Source organism: Cheilinus undulatus, linkage group 3, assembly GCF_018320785.1.
Source record: "Cheilinus undulatus linkage group 3, ASM1832078v1, whole genome shotgun sequence".
In the NCBI taxonomy this organism is placed as follows: domain Eukaryota; kingdom Metazoa; phylum Chordata; class Actinopteri; order Labriformes; family Labridae; genus Cheilinus; species Cheilinus undulatus.
The window spans coordinates 15,513,390-15,526,882 of NC_054867.1; the positions used below are offsets into that span (position 1 = coordinate 15,513,390).

A 13,493-nucleotide genomic window follows, 5' to 3' on the forward strand; every position below is an offset into this window, starting at 1 on the left:
ATTTTTGCCACCTTCTACTAATTTTTGCCACTTTTTAACTGCTTTTCATAATTTTCACTACCCATTTTTGGGCACTTTTTAACCCATTGTTGCCTCGTTCATCCCATTTTTGCAAAACTTTGCAACTATTCTCCATGGGCCCCCCATTTAGCTGGGCCCCAGAAGGCTCTTAAGCAGTCTTGCGCATACCCTGACGTGCACCACTGGATCTTGTGTCATTTTTACATCACAATTTTAGACCAACTACCCCCAAATTAACTGAATCCATTAAACCATTAACATTTGCATAAAGTCTTCCTTGAGAAAATAGTATGCCTACATATTTTTTTCCTTCAGTGCGACCATAAATATGTGGGTCACATGGAAGCATACAGACATAACAAGAGGTCCCACTTTGTTCATTTTCCACATCCAGGAGAGTAGTGGGTCCCACGTGTTTCCATCCAGGATGAATGTTCAGCTCTTTTGTTTGTGCATAACTTCTTCCAGCGAGGTGCAGCCTAGAGGTCTCTCTGGCTAAGAGTTTAGCATTGACTGAAAGCTGTGTAAATATTAGTAAAGGAGAGTGCTTTAGCTGCGGAGCGTGATGATTCCTTCACCCGTTCAGTTTGCACTGACGTGATTCTCTCTTTTCTCTTACAGGAGATGTTTACATACAGCCAACACAGGACACAAAAAATCCTGTGATTTATGGAGTCTTCTCTGTTTCTGGGTCAGTGGATGATGACAAATACTGTATATGTACAGCACCTGTCACAGGCAGATTTGAATGGATTTTGTGTCATTCAACATTGACTTTCTTTTCACAGCTCTGTCTTCAAAGGCTCAGCAGTGTGTGTTTACTCCATGGCTGACATCCGCATGGTCTTTAATGGACCCTTTGCCCACAAAGAGGGTCCAAATTACCAGTGGGTTGCCTACACAGGGAAGATTCCCTACCCCCGACCAGGCACGGTGAGTTTTCAGTCCACACTGACCCCACACACATGAATACCAAACCAGCAGAACACTTTCCCTCTGACTGAGACCTCAAATAGAAACCATCTGAACAAGATGCAGTCTTTAGGATGCTTTATTTATCTGATTATGTCCATTTACTCCAAATGTTTTGACTATCGCTCATGCTTATAATGCTTCTGTTTCTCTTTTAGTGCCCTGGAGGTACATTCACCCCCAACATGAAGTCCACCAAGGACTATCCAGATGAAGTGATTAACTTTATGAGGAATCACCCTGCCATGTACAATGCTGTGTACCCGGTGCATAAGCGCCCCCTGGTGGTTCGGACCAATGTTGACTATGAGTTCACCACCATCACTGTGGATCAGGTGACGGCTGCAGATGGAAACTATGAAGTTCTCTTCTTAGGAACTGGTGAGTGTTTTTTATACGTGATTAAATATGATAAAAATACTCAGTGTTTGTCTGCCTAAAGCATCTAACAGCTCTATTGGTGTTGTTTTTAAGAGTCTAACATGTGAACCAGAGGTCAGGCTGTGCACCAAATTCAGATTAGTGACAACAGTGTCAGTGGGAAGTTGAGTAATGGCACCAAAAATCCCCCCTATGGGAGTAAATCCCATGTAAGTGGAGGGCTTGTCTCCCCTGTAATCATTTATCATCAAGAGAAAAGAATTCTTGCCTTTTGTGCTCGGTGGAAGTTTAACCAATCAAAGGGTTTGTACCTCACTCTATTCACGCGAAGTAAACAACAGGAGATTTGTACCTGCAGGGCAGGGGTGGATCAACAGCGGGAGAGAGGAAAGACGCAGGGGGTAAGAAGAAAAAAGGCAGGGGGTACAGTCGGTGTATCCATCACCTTAATCCTGCCCACTGGTGCAAAAGAGATTATCTATTTGTTTTCATGCCTTTAATCAGGCCTTAGTACGACAGTAGCAGGCCTCACATGTTGCATATGACGCCTAGACACTGGCTTCCTCTCTCATCCGTGCATTATGGGTAGGGGAATAATAGGTGTATGTGGGATGGAGGCCACTGTGGTGGAATGCATGTCCTTTCAAGTGTCAGCGGCAGCCATTCAGCGTGGCATTTGAGGCTCAATGCAGAAGACAAAATAAATCTCAGGTGTCCCTCTCACTGAAATGCCTCACTGTAATCAAACAGCAAAGCCCAGGGAATCTTTGTATGCAGGCTGATTGGTAAGGCAAAAAACTAGAGCTGAAGATGACAGAGGAGGTTTGTCATGGCAGCAGCAGTGTGCTAAGGTCAACCCAAAGAGAAAACACATAACAGAGGCGAGGAGCACAGTGGAGCCTGCTGATGTAAGGATTATACCTTGTGGAAGCTTGCTGAGAGAATAAAATTGGAATTGAAGGGGCTGTTGACAGGCAGACGGTGTGAGGCTGCAGGTATGCAGCTAACAGGTGTGTGTTGTCATCCACAGATAAGGGAACGGTTCAGAAAGTCATTGTGTTGCCCAGGGATGACCTGCAGACGGAGGAGCTGGTACTGGAGGAGGTGGAGGTTTTCAAGGTGAGAGGCCTTTCTTTTTTGAGGGTGTGTGATATTTGATTTCCAAAGAAATTCTTGACTTTTAGAATTGTAACAGGCTGTGTCTGTTATGGTGGCTGTCATGATGTAGCCACCATAACAAACACGGCTTGTTTATCATTTCCATGGAAATGCTGGATGTGATGTCGCTGCTGCAAAATGTAGAAGAAACTGCTACTGCAAGCTGCCTCTGCACTCTTGCAGCTATCAGCGTGAACCTTTTAACGGCTTTTCTCCGTCATTTATGAAATTCTTCACTGGATTCAAAAATATGGTTTACTCTTTAGTAATGACACCTTAAAGAGAGCTGTTTTAAATGAACAAAGCCCTTGATTCAAAATGAGAAGTAAATAGCAAAGATAAACAAAGCTGAGCATCATATTGTCTTATTGTTTTGATTAGGAGCCCGTTGGTGGGGAATTTCTGCTACACATTTAAAACTAGCACCAAGCAAATCTGTCAGCCAGTTAAAGGCATTTTCCCTTATGTAGTGGCATAAAAGTAAGAAATGCAGATGCAAGGCCTCCCATACGGGGGAAAAAAGGGGAGAGCTCTCTGGGGCCCAGCCAGTCAGGGGACCATGAAGGTTAGCAACATCATGGTCTACTGTAGAGTTAATCTGTGATAACCTTATTTTATTTCAACCTGAATGTCAGGATCAAAGAAAATAGAGCAGAAAACTGGGACAACTTTAATGATAAAAAATTGAATATTTTTAGAAAGAGGCAAAAAAATGGATAAAAAGTTTAAAAAATGGGATAATAGTGGCTAAGAAAGGCAAAAACTAGTAAGACTGGCTAAAACAGTGGAACAAAGAAGAGGAAAGCAGCAAAAAATTAGTTAAAGTGGATAAAAATGAGTAAAAATTGACAAAAAGTATCAAAAAAATGGGATAACAGTAGCTAAAGAGGGCCAAAAAGGGCAGAAATTGGTAAGAGTGACAAAAAGAAGTGTTACGAGAAACAAGCAGAAAGACACAAAAAATGGACTAAATTGGATAAAAAGAGGCATTCAAACATCAGAACCTATTAATAGTTTTACACACCTTTCACCTCCTAAATGAAGAAACTGTTAGCCAGGATGCAAGCACAAGTGCTAAAGATCCAACATAAATGTTTTGATATCATCAAAAAATCACAACCGTATTAATTAATCCTACTATTAATACTAAAACTACCATAATATTAATGACTTTCAAATAGTCATTTCTTTTAGATACACACCCTTATGCGGATATATATAAAGTCAGCAGAAATGATCACATCTCCTATCTCTCCATATTATGCCAGTAATATTTGACATCCTTTTCTTAATAAAAAAAAAAACCCTGCTTTATGTTTTAATTTCCATCATGTATTTTCTGTGACTGCAGCACTTGATATTGTCTTTTTTACACCTTAATCTTTGACCCTTTTTTAGCTTGACCATTTGCCACAATACAGTTCTGTTTTTGTACCATTACCATTGTGCTCCATCCTTTTTGTTGACATGTCCATGTGCCTTAAAAATGAAACACTGTTCTCACACTAAACTATCCTCTCTGTCAAGGTCCCGACCCCGATTACAACAATGAAGATCTCATCTAAAAGAGTAAGTACGGATGTGAATCTTCTTCCGTGCTGAAATAAAGAAGGAAAAAAATACATCCTCCAAGGAAAGGAAGAGCAATTATTGCAATTTGAAAAGGTCACTAGATACATGTATGCAGCTGTGCTTACTGCTGCTTCCCTTTATAAATCATACAGTCAGTCTAAAGGAGACAATGAGGAGAGAAATATGGAAAAGACACTACAAGTTCAGTGTTGACTTTAAATGTGATTCAAATCATTGGCCTTTTCCTCCATCAATGACATCATTCCTCAGAGGGAGTTTTCATTACACATAGCCTGCCAGAGGTACAAATTTCTAACAGCTGATCATAAAATCATGTTGGCGACCTGAAAGAGATGAGCTGAATATTACACCAGATGATCCGGAGCCTGCTGCTGTTTCAGCAGGGAGCAGGACCAGATTTTACACTTATCTCATTACATCCATCTGGGATTGTGGAGCCTTTGAGCTACCAGAGTTTTGACCTTGAATTTTTAGACAGGAATTGACAGAGATGCATGAAACAGTTGACTCTAAATGCTCTTCTCAAATCTTTGATAATTTTTCTTTTCCTTATTTAAATTCTGATATCAACATGTTCCCCAGTGGCTATATTTAACATAATTTCCCATTCTCCTTTCTTCCAACAGCAACAGCTTTACGTGTCATCTACGCTGGGGCTGACCCAGCTGGCTCTTCACCGCTGTGATGTGTACGGCGAGGCCTGTGCAGACTGCTGCCTGGCCAGAGACCCTTACTGTGCCTGGGACGGCAAGTCGTGCTCCCGTTACTCTGCCTCGCAGAAGAGGTGAGCACCAACAGCATTAGCATGAACCTCACTAACTTCATAACTAACTAACTGGTTTAACTGGTGAGTGGATGGTTGCTCCGAGTAGACTGCCTGGATGGCTGAATGGCTGTTTTATTGGATCTGATCATGGTTTTTAGGGGATCTGTTGTTAACAATACTTATATAATAAGATTAACAAGCAAATGGTATGGATTTCAATCCCTGTGGTGCATCGTGATAACTTTATTTGGTGGAGGTTGGTGATAGGAATCATTTAAATGTGATACTATAATGGCTTTATTGTGGTACTGTTGGATGGCTTTGGATGGCTTGCAGTTGCTTTATGCTTTTTTTCTCTCCTTATTCGGCAATACTGGTCTGACCCGTTTAGACGGAGCCGGCGGCAGGACGTCAAGTACGGGAACCCCATACGTCAGTGCAGAGGCTTCAACTCTAATGGTAAGATGTCGGCCCTTTAATTACTGCTTCCTCAAGCAGCTCACAGTTGTCATAGCAACAGTAATTGTTATTATTCATGTATTCTTGCAGCTTTGTGGTCATCAGAGAAGGTCACACTATCAAAAAGGATGTTGATTTGCCACAAGTGAGATTTTGGTTTTAGGAGAATATGGTAACAAGGCCACCTTTACTGGGGGATAAAGGGGAAAGCTTTATGGGGTCCAGCCAAACTTGAGTCCCATGAGGAGGTCAGCAAAATCATAGTCCATTGTAATCTGTGGTATTTGAATTAACCGTATTTTACATTTAACTGGAATAGTAGCACTTATCAAAGAAAATAAAGTTGAAATGTATTTATCAATGCAGTAGTAAAATTTAGCCTTTTTCAGAGTGTAAACCCCTGTGCTTAATACAGAATTAGATGTTGACTTAACCGCCTGGAAAGTAATGTCAGATGTCATAGCTAAGCCACGATGCGCACACATGCAAAGATGCCAAAGAATAAAGTAGAAGTAAATGAGATAACTTCGTTGGGTTTAAAGTGGCCTAAATGGGTTGGATGTAGCAAAAATTGGCAGGAAAAGTAGTGAAAAGAGGTTAAACAGTGGCAAAAATGGTTTGAAAAGGGGCAAAGGGGGGTAAAAAAAAAAGTATCATTAAATGGGTAAAAGAAACAAAAATGTTGCTTAAATGGATAAATAAGGTGGTGAAAAGGGGTCAAAAAGTGGCAAAAATGATCAAAATGGGTCAAAAGTTGTAAAAAATCTTACATAAATGATTGGATAGGTAGAGAAAAGTGGTTAAAGAGTGGAAAAATGTTACTAAAGTAGTAAAATGAGTTAAAAGTGGCAAAAAATGGGCAGAAAAAGTAGTGAAAAAGGGTGAACGGGGTGCTGGAAGGGTCATCAAGTTGCAGGAAAGGGCAAAAGTATCAAAAATGGTTTAAGAGTGGAAAAAAGTTGCAAAAATGGCTGAATGAACTAGAGAAAAGCGATCAAATAGTAGCAGCAAAAGTGGCAAATATCAAAAAAGTGGCATCCATGGCAAGGTAAAGAAATGACAAAAAAGGTGTGAAATAGTGTTAAAAAGTGTTTAAGAGTGGAAAAAAATTTGCAAAAATGGCTTGACAAGGTAGTAAAAAAGGGTTAAAAAGTGAAAAAAAAAAACTATCAAAAATGGGTTAAGGGTGGCCAAAAAAATGCAACAATGCAAGAATGGCTAGATCAGGTAGCAAAAAAGGGTTAAAAAGTGGCATAATGGGGCAAAGATTTTTAAAAATGGGTTGAGAGTATCAAAAATGTTGCAAAAATGGTCAAGTAAGATAGTGAAAAGTGGTTTAAAAGTGGCAAAAAGGTTAAAAATGGGTTTAGGATGGCACTGTTGCAAAAACTGGCTGCATAAAGTAGTGAAAAGGAGCAAAAATTGACAAATAGGGTAAAAAAGATGCAAAAAAGTGACAGGAATGGTTAACAAGTGCCAAAATGTTGCAAAAACGGCTGGATAAGGAAATAAAAAGGGGTTAAAAAGTGAAATAAATTGACAAAATGTGGCAGTAACTGGTCAAATGTTGCAAAAATGGGTTGAAGTATAAAAAAAAAAACGTCGTATAAATGAATGAAACAGTGTGGAAAAGGTGTTACAAAGGGGCACGAATATATAATTTCAAAAACAGAACCCAATAACAACTTGACACACTTTTTGTTCCAAAATAAATTAACTGCTAGCCCGGAAGCTAGCATCAATGCTACTGATCCAACACTCATGCATTGAGCTCATTAATAAATCAAATTGGGAGTGGACCTATTCACAGGGTTTTTTCAGGGCCCAGCCAATTCTATGGTCAGGCCTTTATGGTTATGAGTGATTTGGTTGCCATGGTAACCCCTCTATCACCCTACAGCTAATAAGAATACCCTGGAGATGGTGCAGTATGGGGTGGAGGGAAGCAGCACCTTCCTGGAGTGTCAGGCCCGCTCACCACATGCCCTCATCAAATGGCATCTGCAGAGAGATAACAGCGACCGCAGGAAAGAGGTGAGCCAAAATAAATCCTACTCAATTAAGATTGAGCAAAAACACTGAGAAATCCTGTGCATTAAAGCGACTTGAACATTGCAGGCATAGGTCAGACCAAGATGAGCTTCTTTTATGGATAAGCGTGACTATTTTTTTCCCAGTCGAGGCTGGGGGGGCCCCTTCATAACTGGGGTATTTAATGTCATGTTGTTGTCTTGGAAAGAGGAGGATTTATATGCAGTCTGACACTAGAAAAAAACGACCTTTGTGTAATTCATTGTAGATTTTATGTTAAAATGATTAAATGAACAGCTCTGATTGAATGATGCCTGATTTCTCACGCAGACCTTCGACTGTCCTCAGGCCCCAGGGAAGGACACATAAAGCAGAGCTGTGAACAAGCCCTCTGCTATGATATATCACCCTGGGGCACTAGTTAAAGTTTTATTATGAGGCTATGTAGTGTTGCTGCTCTTCTTTTATAGACTATTCTGTTGGATGCTCTCTGTTCCCACAGGCAGAGCAGACCATGCTGCTGCTTTAAATTTTGAGCTGAAAAGCTAAAATGTCCTCATCAGATTCCTCGGTGAGAATTCAATGAGTTCGAAGAGTTACACATACTTTACTCGTGATTATACTGAAATGTATTGCCTTAAAATGATAGTTTTATCAAGAATGGAATGGTAAGTTTGTGTTTAATATGCATCATATTTGCTAGAAACAGCTGACAGGTGGTTTCTGAAAAAAATGGATGACACATAAAGTCATCTTGATGAAACTGTTTCAATCACAATTGTTTTTGGAGTTGTTTTAATACCTGTTGGGAGCTTATCTAAAAATAAAATACCACCACATATCTTTTCCTCTGCGCATGTTCTGAATTTGGTGATGCTCTGGGGGCCAGATAGGAGGATGTGGGGTCTGACTCTATTATATACAGGATAAATCACTGTTTTCCACTCTGTCTCCACAGATGCGCTCTGATGGCCGCATTTTGAAGACGGAGCAGGGCCTCCTCCTGCGCTCTCTGCAGCCCTCTGACTCTGGAATGTACCAGTGCACGGCCACGGAGAAGAACTTCAAACACACTCTGGTCAAGCTACAGTTGGTAGTGCTGTCAAGCCGGGCTGTCAACAATGTGCTTGTAGAGGGTGCAGGGGGGCTGCCGTCTTCTTTACACTCCTCCAGCACCCAGTGGACTCCCAGCTCAGGCCAGTACAAGGACTTGCTGACCATCCTGAGCCAGCCAGAGATGAGCCTGATTAATCAGTACTGCCAGGACTACTGGCAGTATGGAGACCCGCTGATGGGCGCCCTGAAGGCCAAAGACCTGAAGGAGCTCAAGGAGCAGAAGAAACCCCGCAACCGCCGGCATCACGGAGAGGTGGAGGAGGAAGAGGGGCGGGAGAAGGTAGAGACATGAGGAGCCCAGCTTTGTGTCTAAAACAACCTCAGCCACCCTCCCCCCACCCTGTGAAAACTGGGAGAGACTCATTCAGAGTAGCAGCGTGAAAAAAATCCACAATCCCAAAAAAACGCAAACTGAGAAAAAAAGAGGCTTACAAACAAATCCCCACACACTTCCTCTTCAGCAGTAAGATATATGATACACAGTATTTATTGTAGGTTGTATATAGTCCGATTCTGTGGATTTCTTTGTACTTATAGAAAAAAACATGCTCTTTGTGTATAGGTACCTGTGGGGCAAATATTATTATTGATGTTGTTAATTTTTATTGTTGCTGTTACTGTCATTACAAACTCATCGTCATAATCATATGACCTCTGCGACTGTTAGGAATGTGTTATCAGGCATGTAAGCTGTTAGAGGCGAGCTCTGAGGGGCTCTATTACAGGAGGAAGAGCTGTTGATGAGAGGTGATGGGATCTCTGTTGTTTCTTCTTTACTTTGACTCGATGCCAGGACTCTTTGATTTCTGGACACTCCAGGAATGTCTGCGATGTAACCTCCATGTGGCTGCATGACAGAGACTTGATATTGTGAGGGGACCAGACACATGGTCCCATTTATAGAGGGGAAATGATCGTTTCTCCATGGGAACCCAGACATATGATGACTGTTGAAATATATTTTGACTGGTGTAACTGGGCCTTTTATATGAAATTGGTGCTTGCCTTTTGCTTTTATTTTCTGCCCTACTTGATTGAGGGATTGTCAGTGAAATTTGGCAAATTTTGATTTTACTCCACAGAGTACCTGAAGGTTCATCAGGCCTTTGCACTCAAGTTTAAGGGTGTTTTCACATTAAGGCGTGACTGAGCATGATTGCTCCCCCATCGTCTCTTCTTTGTACCTGAGCACACTTGCATATTGCATAGTCTGATGCAGCAGGTGGCAGTATGCAGATAGGTGTTTGCAAACAGCCAAGAAGAAAAAAGAAGAAGAAGCAACCTTGGGAACCACTCACTTTGGCGTTTGTTTATACCCTGTGTGAATCATGGAGTCCAACCTGCTTGTATTTATTTGATTTTTTTCTGTCTTTTTTTTTCATGAGAATAGTGACACTTTCTTTTTCCACATCCACCATGCAGCTCAGAGAATGACATAGATCTGTGAATATAGATTGCCCTTGATGCAATAAACAAAAAGGTAAAAAGTGGCAAGAAAAAGTCGCATGACTTAAAGTGGCAAAATTGGGCAGAAAGCAGCAAAAATTGTTTTTTAAAGTGGTAAAAATTGATGGAAAGTGGCAAAAATTGTTTTGAACTTGAAAAAGTGGGTGAAAAGTGGCAAACATTAGCTACAAGTGCCAAAAAGATGTGGCAAAATGGGCAAAAAGTGGCACAAATGAGAATTAACTGGCAAAAAATGGCTAGGAAGGACAACTAACAGCAAAAACTAGTTAAAAGTGGTTAAAAGAAGTAGCAAAAATGCACAGGGAAAAGTGGCGAAAAGGAGTTAAAAAGTAGCACAGATAAATAATTCCAACATTAGAACCCAGTGATAGTTTGATACACTTTTCAGAACCAAGATGTTAGCCAGGATGATAGCCCAATTGCTACTGAGCCAACACACATGCAATCAATAAACCAAAACCAGGGAGGGTCCATTCTCTGGGCTTTTCAGCGGCCCAGCCAACTCTGTGGGCAACCCTGCTGATGTGACCCCAATGACACGGGAATGCCAGATAGGTGGCAGGAAGTGAGAGACAGCTAGCCACAAGGAATAAATGGGAGTGAAGGAAAGTTGGTACTTGCTGCAATTATCATCAGAAAATGTTAACACCCATTGACTATGACCCCTACACTTAACAAAAATTACCTGGGGTGGAAGCATTCAATAATAAAAATGACTCAGTCCTATAGACCTCCAAGCGCCAGGCTATTAAATTGGAGGGTTGGGGTTAGGCCCCTGAGGTCATTATTAGTGGCCCTTTGGGAAGACTACAAATGTTTTTAAAAGATGCACAAACTTTTTTTTCTCCAAATAAGGTAAGGTATGTTTTTTATATTTCACATGAATTCCCCAATTTATTTGTCCCACCTCACAATGTCGCAACTTATTCCTGTTTATAAATAATCCTCTCATGACTACACTGCTCTCCACTAATGAGAAGTCAAAATGTTTATATATATATATATATATATATATATACATACATACATATAAAGACAAAAAGTTACTGCATTGGCTGACTCTGCTCATCCAGACTTTACAAGGAGGCTTGTAATCCTTGCTTGCCACTTTTTCTCTGTGAGAAACTTTTCCTTATTTTTGCCTAAATGTTTACTACTCAAAAGTAGCTCAATGTTTTTTTTTTTTCATAATCTGAACAGATAGAATAATCATAAAATGCACACTTCTTTGCAGAAAACACTCTCTGCCCCTATCTGACGCTGTGACGTGACGGCATCTGCAACAAAACATTTTCTAATAGAGATAGGAGATGTTGGGAATTGCTTGTAGAACTCCACTTACTGACAAGTGCCCTATCCTGGGGCATGGTTGCAATCACATCTCCCATGGTCCTCAGTCTGGTGCATGGGAACCGTGTCTATGACCCCCTCTTTGAGTGGACTCTTGGTAATCATGTGTTCACAAATAAATTGGACTTAAGAATCAAGTGCTCTCTGATTGGGCCTCTTAATGTGAAACCACCCTAAAAAGACAAGAGAAGTCAAGTTTGAAAAATTAACACTGAGAGAAAGGCAAGCATCAGATCTTTTTTTAATGAAACTTAATGGGACATGTAATATTTTGGTTCTAAGATAAACCATTGTTTGAACTGAGGTTATGGTGCAATAAAGGGTCATGGTTTTGTATAAAGGGCATTATTCTTTTACATTCAAGGGACACTGGCTCTGGCCAAATCCAACAAGCACACTCTGCAACTTTTAAGTTGATTTCTTAAAAAAAGAAAAAAAAAATCAAAGATAAAAGAAGTGCCAGATGAGGCAGCAGTTATTAGCTCTGAGCACAAAAGGCATCTTTATTCTTTCTTCTCTGACATTCATATGTGGAAAAATAATATTGCCCCTTTACACATCAGAGCATTGTAACAATGTTGTGACACTAACCAAAATGTTGGGAAGCTGGCTTTCATTGTGTGCATGAACCTGTACTTGTACTGTAATTCTGATATGATAATGTGTGGTCATTATGTTTTTGTTTTTTCATCTCTAGGGGTTTAAGGTGCAGTCCCCAGGGGAAAGTTCAAGTATAGAGAAAATCTACTAAACAAAAGTTTGAAAGAAGTCAAATTTCCCCTGTGTATGGAAAAATAGATACACTTATATTAACTCAAAAAATGTTTTTGATAGCACAGACTGAAAAAGTAGAAATCAAAACATTACAATGGCATGGAAAGTATGGAGACCAAGGCAGTCTGATTTAAAGATAAGTGACAGTTAACAGATTTTTATTGTTATGCCCACCCTCTAGTATCAACAGCCATGAATTAAAGTCAACAGCGCTGTCACTGGGGAGAAAAGACTTTAAAACACCTAGAACAAGTTGCAATCTTGTTTTCATATCATTTTGCGATTCCAGAGGCTTTCAAACATGTCTGGCATGTATTCAGCCATTTTGAAAGCCTCTGGGACCATGCACCCATAATGAACAGAGGGGTTTCTGTATCTGCTCCTCAGTCTGTCCACTGCTTATGCAGTCAAGAAAAAATGCAAAGAAAGGTTGTACAATTTGTTAGTATTTTTAAATATGTGTCCGTAGTTTTTGAGTGTTTGTTTTGTATTTTTGCATCATCATCTTTAAGGAAAAAAGAAGAAAAAAAGAAATGCACAGAGGTGATGTTATTGTAATGACTTGTGTAAATTACTCTATCCCCCTTTCCATTGTTGTTGCTGACTAATAAATTAAAGCTCTATATTTTATAAGAATGGAATGCTCCCCCCCTTCATTGTGATTGGCTTGATAAATGATGTTCATGTTCTGCCCAGAGCCATCTGGATCCTTGGAATAAAGTTGTACCTGTTAAAGAGACATGTATGAACATTTCTGTAAAGATACTCACTGTTTAAGTTGGGATAAAACTCTGGAAGGTCAAACATGTATGGGTGTTCTGGGATCCGCTACCCTTCCACAAGCCTTCATGGAAAGCATCAAGCAGGAACAGCACACACTCCTGTCCTTCCTGTGCATACAAGAGGCGTTAATAGAGTAGAGCCGTTATCATTGACAACATAATGGCATTGATTAAGTCAGATGTAGCATAATGGAGGAGCTGGGGTGGAGGAGGGTTGCAGTAGCAGCTTCCAGAGGGAGTCGTAGAGAGTAAGCAGGCCAAAGTAGCCTAAATATGGTGGTATGAGTGCAGTTAGCCAAAAGAAAGCTGTGTCAATCAGCTGATCTCCATTAAATGGCAGCTCTTGACACCATGGCCTATCTGAACTAATACTATCTGCTCAGTTAGTGTGTAGAGCCCAAGAGATGTTCTCCGTATACCTCTGGGACTTTTAAAAGGGGTGTTCTATTGGCATTTCTAGATAAGTCTAACAGAAGCGGATTTCCTGCCTCTAAAAAGCATTAGAAACTATGAGCTGTGGCACAGTGTCTCTTTCTTTTTTATGACAAATAGTTAAACAGAATTGAGTAAATATGCTTGTGTTTATGTTAATGCAAGAATGAGGTCAACTGATTGCTGAGGCA

General features: G+C 40.4%; 1 protein-coding gene across 4 annotated transcripts in view; it reads left to right on the forward strand.

Moving 5' to 3' along the window:
- The window catches only part of sema3fb (sema domain, immunoglobulin domain (Ig), short basic domain, secreted, (semaphorin) 3Fb), a 97,876-nt gene extending 85,049 nt beyond the window's left edge, over positions 1-12,827 (forward strand). For 2 of the 4 annotated variants that reach the window (XM_041782730.1, XM_041782732.1), the window contains 9 exons: positions 643-712; positions 810-954; positions 1,152-1,374; positions 2,405-2,493; positions 4,060-4,101; positions 4,752-4,909; positions 5,268-5,350; positions 7,251-7,384; positions 8,340-12,827. In XM_041782730.1, the coding sequence (XP_041638664.1) occupies positions 643-712; positions 810-954; positions 1,152-1,374; positions 2,405-2,493; positions 4,060-4,101; positions 4,752-4,909; positions 5,268-5,350; positions 7,251-7,384; positions 8,340-8,789 (1,394 nt within the window). In that variant the 3' untranslated portion in view covers positions 8,790-12,827. The remainder of the gene's footprint in view (positions 1-642; positions 713-809; positions 955-1,151; positions 1,375-2,404; positions 2,494-4,059; positions 4,102-4,751; positions 4,910-5,267; positions 5,351-7,250; positions 7,385-8,339) is intronic. The other 2 variants (XM_041782731.1, XM_041782733.1) reach the window with 1 other exon arrangement.
- Positions 12,828-13,493: the final 666 nt, after the last annotated feature.